The following is a 20938-nucleotide window of genomic DNA, read 5'->3' on the forward strand; positions in this document are numbered from 1 at the left end:
TATGATGGGGGTATTTTCCCCAAAATTCCCATTTTTTTCCCAAAAAATCAACAATTTTTCCCCAAAATTCCCGATTTTTCCCCCAAAATTCCCATTTTCCCCAAAAATTCCATTTTTCCCCCCAGAATTCCTAATTTTTCCTCAAAATTCACTTTTTTTTCTTCCCAAAATTCACATTTTTCCTCCAAAAAAATCAGATTTTTTTCCCGAAAAATCCCATTTTTCCCCCCAAAAATCAGATTTTTTTTCTCTTTTTTTTTTTTTCCCCAAAATTCATGTTTTTCACCCCAGATTTGGTCCCACCTGCAGGTTGAGGGCCAGGTGCCGGGTGTTGCTCTGCTCCAGGTCACTTGGGGAATATTTGATGAGAGTATTTTCCCAAAAATTCCCATTTTTTCCCAAAAAATCAACATTTTTTCCCCAAAATTCCCGATTTTTCCCCAAAAATTCCATTTTTCCCCCAGAATTCCTAATTTTTCCTCAAAATTCACATTTTTTTCTTCCAAAAATTCACATTTTTCCTCCAAAAAATCAGATTTTTTTCCCGAAAAATCCCATTTTTCCCCCAAAAAATCAGATTTTTTTTCTCTTTTTTTTTTGTTTCCCAAAATTCATGTTTTTCACCCCAGATTTGGTCCCACCTGCAGGTTGAGGGCCAGGTGCCGGGTCTTGGTCTGCTCCAGGTCACTTTGGGAATATTTGAGGCGCATTTGGAGCCCGTGGGCCTGGGACTGCACCTGGCGCAGCTCGGCCTCCTTGCGCTTGGCCTTCATCTGCTCCTGGAAATGGGGAAAAAACACGGGAGTTTGGGTAAAATGGGAAAAAATGGGAATTATGGGGGGAAAACATGGGGGAAATGGGGAAAAAATGGGGAAAAAATGGGGAAAAATGGGAATTATGGGGGGAAAACATGGGGGAAATGGGGAAAAAATGGGGAAAAAATGGGGAAAATGGGAATTATGTGGGAGAGAAATTGGAATTATGGGGGGAAAACATGGGGGAAAATGGGGAAAAATGGGGAAAAAATGGGGAAAAAATGGGGAAAAAATGGGGAAAATGGGAATTATGTGGGAGAGAAATTGGAATTATGGGGGGGAAACATGGGGGAAAATGGGGAAAAATGGGGAAAAATGGAGAAAAAATGGGGGAAATGGGAATTATGGGGGAAAAACATGGGGGGAAATGGGGAAAAATGGGAATTATGGGGGGAAAAACATGGGGGAAATGAGGGGAAAATGGGGGAAAATGGGGGGAAATGGGGGGAAAATGGGGAAAAAATGGGAAAAAATGGGGGAAAACGGGGGGAATTGGGGGAAAATGGGGAGAAAAGGGAATTATGGGGAAAAAAGGGTAAAAAATGGGGAAAAATGGGGAAAAATGGGGGGAAATGGAGAAAAAATGGGGGAAAAAGGGAATTATAGGTGAAAAATATGGGGGAAATGGGCAAAAAATGGGGAAAAATGAGGAAAAAATGGGGAAAAATGGGGAAAAAATGGGGAATATGGGAATTATGGAGGAAAATGAGGAAAAATGGAAAAAATGGGGGGAAAATGGAATTTAGGGAAGGGGAGGGGGCGCAGCTCGGCCTCTTTGCTCTTGGCCTTCATCTGCTCCTGGAAATGGGAAAATGGGAAAAATTGGGGTTTAGGGTCAGGTTTAGGGTCAGTTTTTTGGGGTCAGTTTTGAGGTCCCACCTTGAGCTCCTCACTCAGCCGCTCCTTCTTCTCCTTGAGTTTGTTTGGGCTCAGGTTTGGGTTTTTGGGCTCAGATTTGACTTTTAGGATCAGTTTTAGGGTCAGGTTTGGGTTTTAGGATCAGTTTTAGGGTCAGGTTTGGGTTTTAGGATCAGTTTTGGAGTCCCACCTTGAGCTCCTCGCTCAGCTGCTCCTTCTCCTTGAGTTTGTTTGGACTCAGGTTTGGGTTTTTGGGCTCAGGTTTGAGTTTTAGGGTCAGGTTTGGGTTTTAGGACCAGTTTTAGGGTCAGTTTTGGGGTTTTAGGATCAGTTTTAGGATCAGTTTTTTGGGATCAGTTTTGGGGTCACACCTTGAGCATCTCAGTCAGCCACTCCTTCTTCTCCCAGAGTTTGTTTGGGCTCAGGTTTGAGTTTTAGGGTCAGGTTTGGGGTTTTAGGATCAGTTTTGGGGTCAGTTTTGGGGTCCCACCTTGAGCTCCTCACTCAGCCGCTCCTTCTTCTCCTTGAGTTTGTTTGGGGTCAGGTTGGTGTTTTTGGCTCAGGTTTGGGTTTTAAGCTCAAATTTGAGTTTTAGGATCAGTTTTGGGGTCAGTTTTGGGTTTAGGATCAGTTTTAGGATGTTTTTTGGGGTCAGTTTTGGGGTCCCACCTTGAGCTCCTCGCTCAGCTGCTCCTTCTTCTCCTTGAGCTCGTTTGGGGTTTTTGGACTCAGGTTTGGGTTTTTGGGCTCAGGTTTGGGTTTTTGGGCTCAGGTTTGGGTTTTTGGGCTCAGGTTTGGGTTTTTGGATCAGTTTTGGGTTTAGGATCAGTTTTAGGATCAGTTTTTTGGGGTCAGTTTTGGGGTCCCACCTTGAGCTCCTCGGTCAGCCGCTCCTTCTTCTCCTTGAGCTCATTTGGGGTTTTTGGGCTCAGGTTTGGGTTTTTGGGCTCAGGTTTGGGTTTTAGGATCAGTTTTGGGTTTAGGATCAGGTTTAGGATCAGTTTTTTGGGGTCAGTTTTGCGGTCCCACCTTGAGCTCCTCACTCAGCCGCTCCTTCTTCTCCTTGAGTTTGTTTGGGGTCAGGTTGGTGTTTTTGGCTCAGGTTTGGGTTTTAAGCTCAAATTTGAGTTTTAGGATCAGTTTTGGGGTCAGTTTTGGGTTTAGGATCAGTTTTAGGATGTTTTTTGGGGTCAGTTTTGGGGTCCCACCTTGAGCTCCTCGGTCAGCCGCTCCTTCTTCTCCTTGAGCTTGTCCACGGCTTTCTCGTCCCAGCGCCGCGCTTTGGCCTTGAGGTCGCTGGCGCCGCCCGAGATCACGCCCGACTTCTGGAACAGCGTCCCATCGAGGGCCACCGTCTGGGGACAGCATTGGGGACATTGGGGACAGCATTGGGGACATCATTGGAGACATTGGGGACAGCATTGGGGACATCATTGGAGACATTGGGGACATCATTGGGGACATCAACACAGACATCCATAACTGCTGGAACAGAGGGCCACTGTCTGGGGACAGCATTGGGGACATTGGGGACAGCATTGGGGACATCATTGGGGACATCGGGGACAGCATTGGGGACATCAACACAGACATCCATAACTGCTGGAACAGAGGGCCACCGTCTGGGGACAGCATTGGGGACATCATTGGAGACATTGGGGACATCACTGGGGACATTGGGGACAGCATTGGGGACATCTCTGAGTGCTGGAACAGTGTCCTGTCCAGGGCCACTGTCTGGGGACAGCATTGGGGACATCAACACAGACATCCATAACTGCTGGAACAGCGTCCCATCGAGGGCCACCGTCTGGGGACAGCATTGGGAACATCATTGGAAACATCAGGGACATCACTGGGGACATTGGGGACATCATTGGGGACATCATCAGGGACATCTCTGAGTGCTGGAACAGTGTCCTGTCCAGGGCCACCTTCTGGGGACAGCACTGGGGACATTGGGGACATCACTGGGGACACTGGGGACATCACTGGGCACATTGGGGACATCATCAAGGACATCTCTGAGTGCTGGAACAGTGTCCCGTCCACGGCCACTCTCTGGGGAGAGCACTGGGGACATTGGGGACATCACTGGGGACATTGGGGACATCATTGGGGACACTGGGGACATCATCAGGGACATCTCTGAGTGCTGGAACAGTGTCCTGTCCACGGCCACCTTCTGGGGACAGCACTGGGGACATTGGGGACATCACTGGGGACATCAACACAGACATCCATAACTGCTGGAACAGCGTCCCATCGAGGGCCACCATCTGGGGAAAACTGGGGGCATCCCTGGGGACACTGGGGACATCCCTGGGGACATCCAGGAGACATTGGGGACATCCCTGGGGACATCCAGGGGACACTGGGGACATCCAGGGGACACTGGGGACATCCCTGGGGCCGGTTGTGAGGTGATTCCAGGTCACTTTTAGGGTATTTTTTGGTGATTTTTAGGGCATTTTTGAGCTGTTTTCAGGGTATTTTTGGGTCGATTTTAGGCTGTTTTTAGGGTATTTCTGGGGTGATTTCAGGCTGTTTTTATGGTATTTCTCAGGTGAGTTGTAAGGTATTTTTGGGCTATTTTCAGGGTATTTTGGGGTGATTTCAGGCCGGTTTTAGGGTATTTTTGGGATGATTTCCAGCTGTTTTTACGGTATTTCTCGGGTGAGTTGTAAGGTATTTTTGGGCTATTTTCAGGGTATTTTGGGGTGATTTCAGGCCGGTTTTAGGGTATTTTTAGGCTGTTTTTAGGGTATTTTTGGGATGATTTCCAGCTGTTTTTACGGTATTTCTCGGGTGAGTTTTAAGGTATTTTTGGGCTATTTTCAGGGTATTTTGGGGTGATTTCAGGCCGGTTTTAGGGTATTTTTAGGCTGTTTTTAGGGTATTTTTGGGATGATTTCCAGCTGTTTTTACGGTATTTCTCGGGTGAGTTTTAAGGTATTTTTGGGCTATTTTCAGGGTATTTTGGGGTGATTTCAGGCCGGTTTTGGGGTGATTTTTAGGCTGTTTTTAGGGTATTTTTGGGGTGATTTTTAGGGTATTTTTCGGGTGATTTTAGGCTGTTTTTAGGGTATTTTTGGAGTGATTTTAGGCCGTTTTTAGGGTATTTTTGGGATGAGTTCAGGCTGGTTTTAGGGTATTTTTGGGGGTGATTTCAGGCCGGTTTTGGGGTGATTTTAGCCTGTTTTTAGGGTATTTTTGGGGTGATTTCAGGCTGTTTTTAGGGTATTTTTGGGATAATTTCAAGCTGTTTTTAGGGTATTTCTCGGGTGAGTTTTAATGTATTTTTGGGCTATTTTTGGGTATTTTGGGGGTGATTTCAGGCTGGTTTTGGGGTGATTTTAGCCTGTTTTTAGGGTATTTTTGGGGTGATTTCAGGCTGGTTTTGGGGTGATTTTAGCCTGTTTTTAGGGTATTTTTGGGATGATTTCAGGCAGCATTTAGGGTATTTCTGTGGTGAGTTCTAATGTGTTTCAGGGCTATTTTCAGGGTATTGTTAGGGTGACCCTTAGAGTATTTTTTGTCAATGTGCAGAGTATTTTTGGGGCGATTTCGGCCGTTTTTGGGTCACCTTGTGCCTCTGGTGGCCGCCGAAGGCGATCCTGCGGGCGTCCTCCACGTTGTCGCAGACCAGGGCGTTGCCGCAGGCGAACTGCAGCGCCTTCTTGATGTGCGGCGGCTCGTAGCGGATCACGTCGATCACCAGCTTGGCCCCCCGCAGCTCCCGCAGCTTCTCGTCCGTGGGTTTCACCTGAACCCCGAAAATCCGGGGGGAAAAATCCCAAAAATTGGGTTAAATCACAGCCCTGCGGCTTCTCGGGATTTGGTCTCACTTAAATCCCAAAATCGGGGGGGAAAAACCCCAAAAATTGGGTTAAATCCCAGCCCTGCGGCTTCTTGGGATTTGGTCTCACTTAAATCCCAAAATCGGGGGGGAAAAACCCCAAAAATTGGGTTAAATCCCAGCCCTGCGGCTCCTCGTCCATGGGTTTCACCTGAACCCCGAAAATCCGGGGTGAAAAACCCCAAAAATTGGGTTAAATCACATTCCTGCAGCTTCTCGTTCGTGGGTTTCACCTGAATCCCAAAATCCGGGGGGAAAAATCCCAAAAATTGGGTTAAATCCCAGCCCTGCGGCTTCTCGTCCGTGGGTTTCACCTGAACCCCGAAAATCCAGGGGGAAAAACCCCAAAAATTGGGTTAAATCACATCCCTGCAGCTTCTTGTCTGTGGGTTTCACCTGAACCCCGAAAATCCGGGGGAAAAACCCCAAAAATTGGGTTAAATCACATTCCTGCAACTTCTTGTTCGTGGGTTTTACCTAGATCCCAAAAATCCGGGGTGAAAACCCCAAAAATTGGGTTAAATCACATGCCTGCGGCTTCTTGTCCGTGGGTTTCAACTGAATCCTGAAAATCCGGGGGGGAAAACCCCAAAAATTGGGTTAAATCCCAGCCCAGCAGCTTCTCGGGATTTGGTCTCACTTAAATCCCAAAATCGAGGGTGAAAAACCCCAAAAATTGGGTTAAATCACATCCCTGCAGCTTCTTGTCCGTGGGTTTTACCTGAATCCCGAAAATCCGGGGGGAAAAACCCCAAAAATTGGGTTAAATCCCATCCCTGCGGCTCCTCGTCCGTGGGTTTCACCTGAACCCCGAAAATCCGGGGGGAAAAACCCCAAAAATTGGGTTAAATCCCAGCCCTGCGGCTTCTTGTCCGTGGGTTTCACCTGAATCCCGAAAATCCGGGGGGAAAAACCCCAAAAATTGGGTTAAATCACATCCATGCAGCTTCTTGTCCATGGGTTTTACCTGAATCCCGAAAATCCAGGGGGAAAAAACCCCAAAAATTGGGTTAAACCACATCCCTGCAACGTCTCGTCCGTGGGTTTTACCTAGATCCAAAAATCTGGGGGGGAAAACGCCAAAAATTGGGTTAAATCACAGCCCTGCGGCTTCTCGTTCGTGGGTTTCACCTGAATCCCGAAAATCTGGGGGGAAAACCCCAAAAATTGGGTTAAGTCAAATTCCTACAACTTTTCATCAGTGGGTTCTATCTAAATCCCAAAAACTGTGGGTTAAAAACCCCAAAAATAGGGTCACGAACTCAAATTGGGGTCAGAATCCCAAAAATAGGGTTAAAAATCCCAAAAAATTGGGTTAAATCCCAGCCCAGCAGCTTCTCGGGATTTGGTCTCACTTAAATCCCAAAATCGGGGGTGAAAAACCCCAAAAATTGGGTTAAATCACATCCCTGTGGCTCCTCGTCCATGGGTTTCACCTGAATCCCGAAAATCCGGGGGAAAAACCCCAAAAATTGGGTTAAATCACATTCCTGCAGCTTCTCGACCGTGGGTTTCACCTGAACCCTGAAAATCCGGGGTGAAAAACCCCAAAAATTGGGTTAAATCACATCCCTGCAGCTTCTTGTCCGTGGGTTTCACCTGAACCCCGAAAATCCGGGGGGAAAAACCCCAAAAATTGGGTTAAATCACATCCCTGCACCTTCTTGTCTGTGGGTTTCACCTGAATCCCGAAAATCCGGGGTGAAAAACCCCAAAAATTGGGTTAAATCCCATCCCTGCGGCTTCTTGTCCATGGGTTTCACCTGAACCCCGAAAATCCGGGGTGAAAAACCCCAAAAATTGGGTTAAATCACATCCCTGCGGCTTCTCGGGATTTGGTCTCACTTAAATCCCAAAATCGGGGGGGAAAAACCCCAAAAATTGGGTTAAATCCCAGCCCTGCGGCTTCTTGGGATTTGGTCTCACTTAAATCCCAAAATCGGGGGGGAAAAACCCCAAAAATTGGGTTAAATCCCAGCCCTGCGGCTCCTCGTCCGTGGGTTTCACCTGAATCCCAAAAATCCAGGGGGAAAAACCCCAAAAATTGGGTTAAATCACATTCCTGCAGCTTCTCGACCGTGGGTTTCACCTGAACCCCGAAAATCCGGGGTGAAAAACCCCAAAAATTGGGTTAAGTCAAATTCCTACAACTTTTCATCAGTGGGTTCTATCTAAATCCCAAAAACTGTGGGTTAAAAACCCCAAAAATAGGGTCACGAACTCAAATTGGGGTCAGAATCCCAAAAATCAGGTTAAAAATCCCAAAAAATTGGGTTAAATCCCAGCCCAGCAGCTTCTCGGGATTTGGTCTCACTTAAATCCCAAAATCGGGGGTGAAAAACCCCAAAAATTGGGTTAAATCACATAACTGCAGCTTCTTGTCCGTGGGTTTCACCTGAATCCCGAAAATCCGGGGGGAAAAACCCCAAAAATTGGGTTAAATCCCAGCCCTGTGGCTTCTTGTCTGTGGGTTTCACCTGAATCCCGAAAATCCGGGGGGAAAAACCCCAAAAATTGGGTTAAATCACATCCCTGCAGCTTCTTGTCCGTGGGTTTCACCTAAATCCCAAAAATCTGGGTGAAAAAACCCCAAAAATGGGGTCAGGAACTCAAATTTGGGTTAGAATCACAAAAACTGGGGGTGAAAAACCCCAAAAAAGGAGTTAAACCCCAGCCCTGCAGCTTCTGGCCCATGGGTTCCATCTGAACCCCAAATCCCTTTTAGTATTTTCATTGACCCCAAGATCCCATTTTAGGATTTACAATGACCCCAAACCCCATTTTAGGATTTTCACTGACCCCAAACCCCATTTTAGGGTTTTCACTGCCCCCAAACCCCATTTTAGGATTTTCATTGACCCCAAACCCCATTTTAGGATTTTCACTGACCCCAAGATCCCATTTTAGGGTTTTCATTAACCCCAAACCCCATTTTAGGATTTTCCCTGACCCTAAACCCCATTTTAGGATTTTCATTGACCCCAAGATCCCATTTTTGGGTTTTCAATGACCCCAAACCCCATTTTAGGGTTTTCATTGACCCTAAACCCCATTTTAGGGTTTTCACTGCCCCCAAACCCCATTTTAGGATTTTCATTGACCCTAAACCCCATTTTAGGATTTTCATTGACCCTAAACCCCATTTTAGGATTTTCATTGACCCCAAACCCCATTTTAGGGTTTTCACTGCCCCCAAACCCCATTTTAGGATTTTCACTGCCCCCAAACCCCATTTTAGGATTTTCCCTGACCCCAAATCCCATTTTAGGATTTTCATTGACCCCAAACACCGTTTTACGGTTTTCAATAACCCCAAACCCCATTTTAGGATTTTCATTGACCCTAAACCCCGTTTTAGGGTTTTCACTGCCCCCAAACCCCTCTGTAGGGTCATTGCTGACCCCAAATCCCATTTTAGGGTCTCACCTCGAGGTAGTCGAGGGGCAGGAAGGTCTCAGTTACCTGTTTTAGGGTTTTCATTGACCCCAAACCCCATTTTAGGATTTTTCTCCTGACCCCAAACCCCATTTAGGGTTTTTCTCCTGCCCCAAAACCCTTTTTAGGATTTCCCTCTCTCTTTTAGGGTCACACCTCAAGGTAGTCAAGGGGCAAGAAGGTCTCAGTTACCTGTTTTTGGGTTTTCACTGACCCCAAACCCCATTTTAGGGTTTTCATTGACCCCAAACCCCATTTTAAGATTTTCACTGCCCCAAAACCCCATTTCAGGCTCCCTGATGACCCCAAGCCCCTTTTAGGGTTTCTCCCGACCCCAAACCCGGTTTTAGGGTCGCACCTCGAGGTAGTCGAGGGGCAGGAAGGTCTCAATTACCTGTTTTTGGGTTTTCACTGTCCCCAAACCCCGGTTTAGGGTTTTCACTGCCCCAAAACCCCTTTTAGGGTTTCTCCTGACCCCAAACCCAGTTTTAGGGTCTCACCTCAAGGTAGTTGAGGGGCAGGAAGGCCTCAATTACCTGTTTTTGGGTTTTCACTGCCCCCAAACCCCATTTAGGGTTTCTCCCAACCCCAAACCTGGTTTTAGGGTCTCACCTCGAGGTAATCAACGGGCAGGAAGATCTGTTACCTGTTTTTGGGTTTTCACTGCCCCCAAACCCCATTTAGGGTTTCTCCCAACCCCAAACCTGGTTTTAGGGTCTCACCTCGAGGTAATCAACGGGCAGGAAGATCTGTTACCTGGTTTTGGGTTTTCACTGACCCCAAACCCCATTTTAGGGTTTCTCCCGACCCCAAACCTGGTTTTAGGGTCTCACCTCGAGGTAGTTGAGGGGCAGGAAGGTCTCAATTACCTGGGGGATCCCTGCTGACCCCAAACCCCATTTTAGGATTTTCCCAGCTGCCAAACCCCGGTTTAGGGTTTTCACTGACCCCAAACCCCATTTAGGGTTTTTCTCCCAACCCCAAACTTGGTTTTAGGGTCTCACCTCGAGGTAATCAATGGGCAGGAAGATCTCAGTTACCTGGTTTTGGGTTTTCACTGCCCCCAAACCCCATTTTAGGGTTTTCACTGTCCCCAAACCCCATTTTAGGATTTTCAATGTCCCCAAACCCCATTTAGGGTTTCTCCTGACCCCAAATCCAGTTTTAGGGTCGCATCTCAAGGTAGTCAAGGGGCAGGAAGGCCTCAGTTACCTCTTTTTGGGTTTTCACTGCCCCCAAACCCCATTTAGGGTTTTCACTGTCCCCAAACCCCGTTTTAGGATTTTCACTGACCCCAAACCCCTTTTTAGGGTTTCTCCCGACCCCAAACCCGGTTTTAGGGTCGCACCTCGAGGTAATCAACGGGCAGGAAGATCTCAGTTACCTGTTTTTGGGTTTTCACTGCCCCCAAACCCCATTTAGGGTTTCTCCCGACCCCAAACCCGGTTTTAGGGTCGCACCTCGAGGTAGTCGAGGGGCAGGAAGGTCTCGGGCTCGCCGCGCTGCTCCTTGATGTACTGGATGCAATCCCGGCCCGTCTTCTCCGAGTCCACGATGATGGCGTCCATGTTCTTGCCCAGCACCTTGGTCACGGCGATCTGGTACTTCTTCTGCGTGGGCTGGCACAGGTCAATCAGCCGGCCATACTGCGGGTTATAGGGTTTTTTTGGGGTCAGTTTTGGGGTTTTGGGGTCAGGGACATGGGGCACAACAGTTATGGGGTCAGGAACTGCAGTTTTGGGGTCAGGGAAGTCAGAAATGGGATCGGGTTCTTCTACGTGGGCTGGCACGGGTCAATCAGCCGGCCAGACTGCGGGTGTGGGGTTTTTATGGGGTCAGTTGTGGGGTTTTGGGGTCAGTTTTGGGGTTTTGGGGTCAGGGACATGGGGCACAACAGTTATGGGGTCAGGAACTGCAGTTTTGGGGTCAGGGAAGTCAGAAATGGGATCGGGTTCTTCTGCATGGACACAGGTCAATCAGCCGGCCAGACTGCGGGTTATAAAGTTTTTATGGGGTCAGTTGTGGGGTTTTGGGGTCAGTTGTGGGGTTTTGGGGTCAGGGACATGGGGCACAGCAGTTATGGGGTCAGGAACTGCAGTTTTGGGGTCAGGGATGTCAGAAATGGGATCGGGTTCTTCTGCGTGGGCTGGCACGAGTCAATCAGCCGGCCAGACTGTGGGTGTGGGGTTTTTATGGGGTCAGTTTTGGGGTTTTGGGGTCAGTTTTTGGGGCCCACATTTGGGATTTTGGGGCAGATTTTGGAGTGATTTCTAGGGCACCCAGTTGGTCTTTTGGGGCAGTTTTTGGACGGGTTCTTAGGCAGTTTCTGGGGCAGTTTTGGGCAGTTTTTGGGGCAGGTTTGGTGCAATTTCTGAGAGGGTTTTGGTGCAGTTTCTGAGGGAGTTTTGGTGCAGTTTTTGGTGCACTTTTGGGCAGTTTCTGGGGCAGGTTTGGTGCAGTTTCTGAGAGGGTTTTGGTGCAGTTTTGGTGCAGTTTCTGGGGCAGTTTCTGAGGGGATTTCGGTTCAGTTCTTGGTGCACTTTTGGGCAGTTTCTGGGGCAGTTTTGGTGCAATTTCTGAGAGAGTTTTGGTGCAGTTTTGGTGCAGTTTCTGAGGGGGTTTTGGGGCAGTTTCTAGGGCAGATTTGGGTAATTTCTGAGGGAGTTTTGGTGCAGTTTCTGAGAGGGTTTTGGTGCACTTTTGGGCAGTTGCTGGTGCAGTTTCGGGCAGTTTCTGAGGGAGTTTTGGTGCAGTTTTGGCACAGTTTCTGGCGCAGTTTCTAGCGCAATTTTGGCACAGCTTCTGAGAGGGTTTTGGCGCGGTTTCTGAGGGGGTTTTGGTGCAGTTTTGGGCAGTTTCTGGGGCAGTTTCTGAGGGGGTTTTGGTGCAGATTTGGGCAGTTTCTGGGGAAGTTTCTGAGGGGATTTTGGTGCAGTTTTGGGCAGTTTCTGGGGCAGTTTCTGAGGGGGTTTTGGTGCAGTTTCTGAGAGGGTTTTGGTGCAGTTTTTGGCAGTTTCTGAGGGGGTTTTGGTGCAGTTTCTGAGAGGGTTTTGGTGCAGCTTCTGGGTCAGTTTTCGGGGCAGTTTTGGCACAGTTTCTGGTGCAATTTCAGCACAGTTTCTGAGAGGGTTTTGGTGCAGTTTTTGGGCAGTTTCTGAGGGGGTTTTGGTGCAGTTTTGGGCAGTTTCTGAGGGGGTTTTGGTGCAGTTTCTGAGAGGGTTTTGGTGCAGTTTCGGGCAGTTTCTGAGGGAGTTTTGGGCAGTTTCTGAGAGGGTTTTGGTGCAGTTTTTGGCAGTTTCTGAGGGGGTTTTGTTGCAGTTTCTGAGGGGGTTTTGGTGCAGCTTCTGGGTCAGTTTTCGGGGCAGTTTTGGCACAGTTTCTGGTGCAATTTCAGCACAGTTTCTGGGAGGGTTTTGGCGCGGTTTTTGGGCAGTTTTTGGGTCAGTTTTGGGGCCCCCCCTCACCACGGAGCCGGGGTAGAGGCGTTTGATGCTGTCCATGATCTCGGCCTTGCGCTGCTGCCGGCTGCTCTCCTGGCGGTCGATGCGAGCGTCCCCGAGCTGCTCCATCACCTGGTTCAGCTCCTTGTTGATCTCGTCGATGCGGCGCTTGGCCAGCTCCACCTCCTCCGTCAGCTCGCCCTCCAGGCGCTTCTGCTCCTCCAGGGATTGCCTGGGGGGAAAATGGGATTTGGGGGTGAGAAATGGGATTTGGGGGGTGAGAAATGGGATTTGGGGGGTGAAAAATGGGATTTGGGGGGTGAAAATGGGATTTGAGGGGGGAAAAAGGGGATTTGGGGGTGAGAAATGGGATTTGGGGGGGGAAAATTGGATTTGGGGGGTGAAAAATGGGATTTGGGGGGTGAAAAATGGGATTTGAGGGGGGAAAAAGGGGATTTGGGGGTGAGAAATGGGATTTGGGGGGTGAAAATAGGATTTGGGGGTGAGAAATGGGATTTGGGGGGTGAAAATGGGATTTGGGGATGAAAAATGGGATTTGGGAGGGCTTGAGGGGGTGATCCCACGCCCTCCAGGCGCTTCTGCTCCTCCAGGGATTGCCTGGGGGGAAAAAAGGGGATTAGGGGGGTGAAAAAGGGGATTTGGGGGTGAGAAATGGGATTTGGGGAGTGAAAAATGGGATTTGGGGGGTGAAAAAGGGGATTTGGGGGTGAGAAATGGGATTTGGGGGGTGAAAATGGGATTTGGGGATGAAAAAGGGGATTTGGGGGTGAGAAATGGGATTTGGGAGGGTTTGAGGGGGTGATCCCACGCCCTCCAGGCACTTCTGCTCCTCCAGGGATTGCCTGGGGGGAAAAATGGGGATTTGAGGGGTGAAAAACGGGATTTGGGGGTGAGAAATGGGATTTGGGGAGTGAAAAATGGGATTTGAGGGGGGAAAAAGGGGATTTGGGGGTGAAAATGGGATTTTGGGGGGTGAAAAATGGGATTTGGGGGTGAGAAATGGGATTTGGGGATGAAAAATGGGATTTGGGGATGAAAAATGGGATTTGGGAGGGTTTGAGGGGGTGATCCCACACCCTCCAGGCGCTTCTGCTCCTCCAAGGATTGCCTGGGGGGGAAAAAAGGGGATTTGGGGGTGAGAAATGGGATTGGGGGGGGGGGGGAAATGGGATTTGGGGGGTGAGAAATGGGATTTGGGGTGTTAAAAATGGGATTTGGGGGGTGAAAAATGGGATTTGGAGGGTGAAAATGGGATTTGGGGGGTGAAAAATGGGATTTGGGAGGGTTTGAGGGAGTGATCCCACTCCCTCCAGGTGCTTCTGCTCCTCCAGGGATTGCCTGGGGGGAAAAATGGGATTTGGGGGGTGAAAAATGGGATTTGGGGGTGAAAATGGAATTTGGGGGGTTTGGGGGGCTGATCCCCCGACTCTCTGGCAGGAATTGGGACATGGGGACACCCTGGGACCCCTCCAGTCCCCTCTGGGGACACCTTGGGGACACTCCAGCCCCCTTGGGGACACCCTGGGACCCCTCCAGTCCCCTCTGGGGACACCCTGGGGACACTCCAGCCCCCTTGGGGACACTCCAGCCCCCTTGGGGACACCTTGGGGACACCCTGGGGACACATCACCCACTTGCTGGTGGCGATGTACTCCTCGAGCTTCTCGATGCGCTTCTGGTTCTCCTCGATCTCCCGCAGCTTCTGCTTGATCTTGGCCTGGGGACAGCGGGGACAGGCGGGGTCAGGAGGGGACAGGGTGGCTTTGGGGACAATCTGGGGACAATTTGGGGAGCAAGGCTCACCTCGGTCTCCACCTTCTTCCTCTCCTCCAGGTCCAGCCGGTCCTGGTCGGCTTTTTGGTCGCGGTTGAACTTCTCGAGCTCCTGGGCCAGCGTGGCCGCGCGCTTGCTGGCCTCCTCCTTCAGCCGGTGGTACTTCTTCACCTGGGGGGATCACCTGGGGGTCAGCTGGGGGCTCCCCAAATCCCACAGGGCCAGCTCACCTGGGGGGCTCACCTGGGGGCTCCCCAAATTCCACAGGGTCAGCTCACCTGGGGGGCTCTCCCAAACCCCAAAACCCCAAATCCCCATACCTGGCTCCCCTCCAGGGTCAGATCCTCCCCAAACCCCACAACCCCCAAATCCCACCCCATGCCTGGTTCTCCTCCAGGGTCAGATCTCTCCCAATCCCCAAATCCCACCCTGTACCTGGTTCTCCTCCAGGGTCAGATCTCTCCCAAACCCCAAATCCCACCCCGTACCTGGTCCTCCTCCAGGGTCAGGGCTCTCCCCTGGCTCTGGCTCTCCTCCATCCCTCCCAAACCCCAAAATCCCCAAATCCCACCCCATGCCTGGTTCTCCTCCAGGGTCAGATCCCTCCCAAACCCCAAATCCCACCCTGTACCTGGTTCTCCTCCAGGGTCAGATCCCTCCCAAACCCCAAAACCCCAAATCCCACCCTGTACCTGGTCCTCCTCCAGGGTCAGATCCCTCCCAAACCCCAAAACCCCAAATCCCACCCCGTACCTGGTTCTCCTCCAGGGTCGGGGCTCTCCTCCATCCTTTCCAAACCCCAAAAACCCCAAATCCCACCCCATACCTGGTTCTCCTCCAGGGTCAGGTCTCTCCCAAACCCCAAATCCCACCCCGTACCTGGTTCTCCTCCAGGGTCAGGTCTCTCCCAAACCCCAAATCCCACCCCGTACCTGGTTCTCCTCCAGGGTCAGGTCCCTCCCCTGGCTCTGGCTCTCCTCCTCCATGCGCTCCTCGAACTCCTGCCGGGATTTCTCCACGGAGAGCATCTCCTTCTCCAGCTCGTCCATGTCGGCCTTGCGTTTCTTGTACTGCTTCTGAGCGTTCTGCAGCGACTTCCGCGCCGCCTCCAGCTTCTTGATCTTGTGTGAGGTGTTCTCCTTGGCCTTGATGTACTGCGGCCGCTTCTGGTTCAGCTCCGAGTCCTTCTCCCTGCGGGGCACCACGGGAGGGGGTTTGGGGTTTGGTTTTAGGGTTTGTGGATGGTTTTGGTGTTTGGTTTGGGGTTTGTGTCCGGTTTTGGGGTTTGGTTTGGGGTTTGTGTCCGGTTTTGGGGTTTGGTTTTGGGGTTTGTGGATGGTTTTGGGGTTTGGTTTGGGGTTTGTGTCCGGTTTTGGGGTTTGGTTTGGGGTTTGTGTCCGGTTTTGGGGTTTGGTTTTGGGGTTTGTGGATGGTTTTGGGGTTTGGTTTGGGGTTTGTGTCCGGTTTTGGGGTTTGGTTTTGGGGTTTGTGGATGGTTTTGGGGTTTGTGGATGGTTTTGGGGTTTGGTTTTGGGGTTTGTGGATGGTTTTGGTGTTTGGTTTGGGGTTTGTGTCCGGTTTTGGGGTTTGGTTTTGGGGTTTGTGCCAGATTTTGGGGTTTGGTTTGAGGTTTGTGCCTGGTTTTGGGGCTTGGTTTTGAGGTTTGTGCCTGGTTTTGGGGTTTGGTTTGGGGTTTGTGCGTGGTTTTGGGGTTTGGTTTTGGGGTTTCTGGATGGTTTTGGGGTTTGGTTTGGGGGTTTGTGCCAGGTTTGGGGGTTTGGTTTGAGGTGCATGCGTGGTTTTGGGGTTTCTGCACAGTTTTTGGGTTTGTGCTTGGTTTTGGGGTTTGGTTTGAGGTTCGTGCCTGGTTTTGGGGCTTGGTTTTGGGGTTTGTGGATGGTTTTGGGGCTTGGTTTGAGGTTCGTGCCCGATTTTGGGGTTTGTGCCTGGTTTTGGGGTTTGGTTTTGGAGTTTGTGCCTGATTTTCGGGTTTGGTTTGAGGTTTGGTGTCTGGTTTTGGGGTTTCTACCTGATTTTGGTGTTTGTGCTCGGTTTTGGGGTTGGTTTTGGGTTTGGTGCCTGGTTTTGGGGTTTGTATCTGGTTTTGGGGTTTGTGCCTGGTTTTGGGGTTCGGGTTTGGTTTTGGGGTTTGTGCTTGGTTTTGGTACCTACTTTTGGGGTTACTGCTTGGTGTAGTGCTTGGTTTTGGGGTTTGGTACCTGGTTTCCACCCCAAAATCCTGCATCCCCACCCCAAATCCAGCATCCCCACCCCAAATCCAGCATCCCCACCCCCAAATCCAGCATCCCCACCCCCAAATCCCCGGTCTCCTCACTTGATCTCCTTCTCGATCTGCTGCTGCTCCCTCATCATCTTGCCCAGCTCCTTCTTGCGGTCCTTGAGCTCGTCCTCCACCCTGTCCATCCTCTTCTTGTCCTTGTCGATCTCGCGGTTCTTCAGGCCCAGCTCCTTGTTGAGCTTCTCGATCTCGGCCTCGTTGTGGAAGAGTTTGAAAAGCTGCAGCTGCACCTGGGCCCGAACCACCTCGTCCTTCAGCCGCTGGTACCGGTCAGCCTGGGGGGAGAGCCCGGTTCTGGTTCTGGTCCTGCTCAAAGCTGGGCTTGGGGTCAGCCTAGGCCTGGTTCTGCTCAAACCCGGGCTTTGGCTCAGCCTGGTTCTGGTTCTGCTCAAAGCTGGACTTTGGCTCAGCCTGGTTCTGCTCAAAGCTGGGCTTGGGGTCAGCCTGGTTCTGGTTCTGGTCCTGCTCAAAGCTGGGCTTGGGGTCAGCCTGGTTCTGGTTCTGGTTCTGCTCAAACCTGGGCTTTGGGTCAGCCCGGTTCTGGTCCTGCTCAAAGCTGGGCTTTGGCTCAGCCTGGTTCTGGTTCTGGTTCTGCTCAAAGCCGGGCTTTGGCTCAGCCTGGTTCTGGTTCTGGTTCTGCTCAAACCCGGGCTTTGGCTCAGCCTGGTTCTGGTTCTGGTCTGGAGCTGCTCAAACCTGGACCTGGGCCTGGCTTTGGTAAGGAGATCCTCAGGATTTGGGCCTGGCTCTGCCCAGGACTTCCACCCATTCCTCAAACTCTCTCTTCCCAGAATCCTGAGCATTCCCAAACCCCCCTTTTCCCCATGACTCCACCGTTCCCAAAACCCCATTTTCCCCCAAAATTCGGGTCATCCCCACCTCCTCCTTCTCCTGCTTGGCCTCCTTGCGCTCGGCGGCGATGTTCTTCTTGCGGTGGTAGTTGAACTGCGTGTCCTCCTCGGCCTTCACCATCTCCTTCTTGCGCTTGTCGTACTCGGGGGCCAGTTCCCCCGAGCGGCTGATCTCCTCGAAGAGCGCCGTGCGCTCCTTGGGGTTCTTCATGGCGATGGACTCCACTGCCCCCTGGAAAAATGGGATTGGAAACGCTCCTAAATCCCTGAATCCCTGTGAGAGATCCCTAATTCCCAAAAGGGAATCCCCAAATCCCCGAGGATCTCCTCGAAGAGCGCCGTGCGCTCCTTGGGGTTCTTCATGGCGATGGACTCCACTGCTCCCTGGAAAAATGGGATTGGAAACGCTCCTAAATCCTCAAATCCCTGTGAGAGATCCTTAAATCCCAGAGAGGGATCCCTAAATCCTTAAATCCCTGAGAGAGAATCCCCAAATCCCCGGGGATCTCCTCAAAGAGCGCCGTGCGCTCCTTGGGGTTCTTCATGGCCATGGACTCCACTGCTCCCTGGAAAAATGGGGAAAAAATTGTCCTAAATCCTCAAATCCCTGTGAGAGAGCCTAAAATCTCTGTGAGAGATCCCTAAATCCTTAAATTCCTGTGAGAGATCCCTAAATCCCTGAGAGAAATCCCCAAATCCCTGGGGATCTCCTCGAAGAGCGCCGTGCGCTCCTTGGGGTTCTTCATGGCGATGGACTCCACTGCTCCCTGGAAAAATGGGATTGGAAACGCTCCTAAATCCTCAAATCCCTGTGAGAGATCTCTAAATTCCTGAGGGGGATCCTTAAATTCCTGTGAGAGATCCCTAAATCCCTGAGAGAAATCCCCAAATCCCTGGGATCTCCTCAGAGAGAGCCGTGCGCTCCTTGGGGTTCTTCATGGCCATGGACTCCACTGCTCCCTGGAAAAATGGGATTGGAAACGCTCCTAAATCCCTGAATTCCTGTGAGAGATCTCTAAATTCCTGAGGGGGATCCTTAAATTCCTGTGAGAGATCCCTAAATCCCTGAGAGAAATCCCCAAATCCCTGGGATCTCCTCAGAGAGAGCCGTGCGCTCCCTGGGGTTCTTCATGGCCATGGACTCCACTGCTCCCTGGAAAAATGGGGAAAAAATTGTCCTAAATCCTCAAATCCCTGTGAGAGAGCCTAAAATCTCTGTGAGAGATCCCTAAATCCTTAAATTCCTGTGAGAGATCCCTAAATCCCTGAGAGAAATCCCCAAATCCCTGGGATCTCCTCAGAGAGAGCCGTGCGCTCCCTGGGGTTCCTCATGGCGATGGACTCCACTGCTCCCTGAGAAAATGGGAAAAAAATGGTCCTAAATCCCCAAATCCTTGTGAAAGATCCTTAAATCCAGAATGGGAATCCCTAAATCCTTGAATTCCTGAGAGAGATCCCCAAACCCTGAAAAGGGATCCCTAAATCCTAAAAGGGGAGTCCCAAATCCCAGGGGATCTCCTCGAAGAGAGCCGTGCGCTCCTTGGGGTTCCTCACGGCCGTGGACTCCGCCGCTCCCTGAAAAATGGGATCAAAAAACCCCAAATCCCCCAAATCCCCCTCAAAACCCCAAAAATCCCAAACCTCCCCCCCCGGAACCCCTCCCCACCTGGAAGACGAGGAAGTTCCTGGCCTTGATGAGGATTCCCAGCTTCTCCAGCTCCTCGCTGTACTCACTCAGCTGCACCACCCTGTTGTTGATCTTGTACTCCGAGGAGCTGCCTGGGATTGGGAATTTCGGGGGGTCAGGGGGGTCCCCCAAATCCTAAACACCCCAAAATGTGTCCCCCAAACTCTAAACACCCCAAAATCTGCCCCTCAAATGCCAAACTGTGATCCCCAACTCTGTGACCCCCAAACCCACCCCAGAGCAGCCCCAATCCCCCATAAATTCCCCCAAATTCCCATAAATCCCCAAAACCCACCCAAAAAAACCCCGTAAATCCCCCCAAACCCACCCCATATATCCCCCAAGACCCCCATAAATCCCCCCCAAACCCCCACAAATCCCCCCAAACCCACCCCAAACCCCCATAAACCCCCCAAACCCAACCCAAACTCCCATAAATCCCCCTGACCCCCATAAACCCCCCGAAACCCACCCCAAACCCCCATAAATCCCCCCAGACCCCCATAAACCTCCCCAAACCCACTCCAAACTCCCATAAATACCCCCCAAACCTCCCATAAACCCCCCGAAACCCACCCCAAACCCCCATAAATCCCTCCAAACCCCCATAAATCCCCCCAAACCCACCCCAAACCCCCATAAATGCGCCCCAGACCCCCATAAATTCCCCCAAACTCCCATAAATGCCCCCCAGACCCCCATAAATCCCCCCAGACCCCCATAAATCCCCCCAAACCCACCCCAAACCCCCATAAACCCCCCAAACCCACTCCAAACCCCCATAAATGCCCCCCGAACCCCCCAAACCCAACCCAAACCCCCATAAATCCCCCCCCAGACCCCCATAAATCCCCCCCAAACTCCCATAAATCCCCTCAAACCCATCCCAAACCCCCATAAATCCCCCCCCAAACCTCCCATAAATCCCCCCAAACCCACCCCAAACCCCCATAAATCCCCCCCAAACCTCCCATAACACCCCCAAACCCATCCCAAACCTCCCATAACTCCTCCTAAACCCACCCCAGACCTCCATAAACCCCCCCAAACCCACCCCAAACCCCCATAAATCCCCCCAGACCCCCATAAACCCCCCCAAACTCCCATAAATGCCCCCCAAACCCACCCCAAAGACCCCCAGGAGCCCCCCCAAACCCCCCCGGCAGGCTCACCGACGATGACGCGGGCGAAGGTGCGGTCCTCGGCGCCCTCCTCGGAGTAGACCATGCTGACGAAGGCGCGGCTGGCCGCCGGCTTGCCCACGGGCGCGCCGTGGATCAGGTCCCGCAGCGTCTTCACCCGCAGGTTGCTCGTCTTCTCCCCCAGCACGAAGCTGATGGCGTCCATCAGGTTGGATTTGCCTGCCGGGTTTGGGGGGGGGACACGGGGGGTTTAGGGGGTGGGGGAGACTCACGGGGTTGTTGGGGGGACCACAAGGAATGGGGGGATCTCAGGGAATGGGGGGTTGGAAGGAGCCCCGGGAATTGAGGGGGGACCCCAAAGAATGGGAGGAACTGAGGGAATTGAGCGGGGGGGTCCAGGGAATGGGGGGAACTGAGAGAATTGAGGGGGGGAGTCCAGGGAATGGGGGAACCCAGGAATTATTGGGGGGACCCCAGGGAATGGGGGGACCCCAGGGAATGGGGGGTTGGAAGGAACCCCGGGAATTGAGGGGAGGACCCCAGGGAATGGGAGGAATTGAGGGAATTGAGGGGGGGGAATCCAGGGAAAGAGGAGGGAGTTCAGGGAATGGGGGAACCCAGGAATTATTGGGGGGACCCCAGGGAATGGGGGGTTGGAAGGAGCCCTGGGAATTGAGGGGGGACCCCAGGGAATGGGAGGAATTGAGGGAATTGAGGGGGGGAGTCCAGGGAAAGAGGGGGGAGTTCAGGGAATGGGG

General features: G+C 51.4%; 1 protein-coding gene across 1 annotated transcript in view; it reads right to left on the reverse strand.

The window, feature by feature from the left end:
* The window catches only part of SMC1A (structural maintenance of chromosomes 1A), a 42134-nt gene that overhangs the window by 19827 nt on the left and 1369 nt on the right, over window positions 1-20938 (reverse strand). The window contains exons 2-13 of the mRNA XM_085563969.1: window positions 20211-20399; window positions 19018-19130; window positions 17380-17583; window positions 16537-16775; window positions 15134-15392; window positions 14232-14372; window positions 14063-14145; window positions 12432-12639; window positions 10428-10613; window positions 5260-5439; window positions 2882-3028; window positions 642-779 (exon numbers count right to left, since the gene is read on the reverse strand). Coding sequence (XP_085420095.1) covers window positions 642-779; window positions 2882-3028; window positions 5260-5439; window positions 10428-10613; window positions 12432-12639; window positions 14063-14145; window positions 14232-14372; window positions 15134-15392; window positions 16537-16775; window positions 17380-17583; window positions 19018-19130; window positions 20211-20399 — 2087 coding nt within the window. The remainder of the gene's footprint in view (window positions 1-641; window positions 780-2881; window positions 3029-5259; window positions 5440-10427; window positions 10614-12431; window positions 12640-14062; window positions 14146-14231; window positions 14373-15133; window positions 15393-16536; window positions 16776-17379; window positions 17584-19017; window positions 19131-20210; window positions 20400-20938) is intronic.

This window comes from Lonchura striata, chromosome 31, assembly GCF_050655825.1.
Source record: "Lonchura striata isolate lonStrDom1 chromosome 31, ASM5065582v1, whole genome shotgun sequence".
NCBI lineage: Eukaryota > Metazoa > Chordata > Aves > Passeriformes > Estrildidae > Lonchura > Lonchura striata.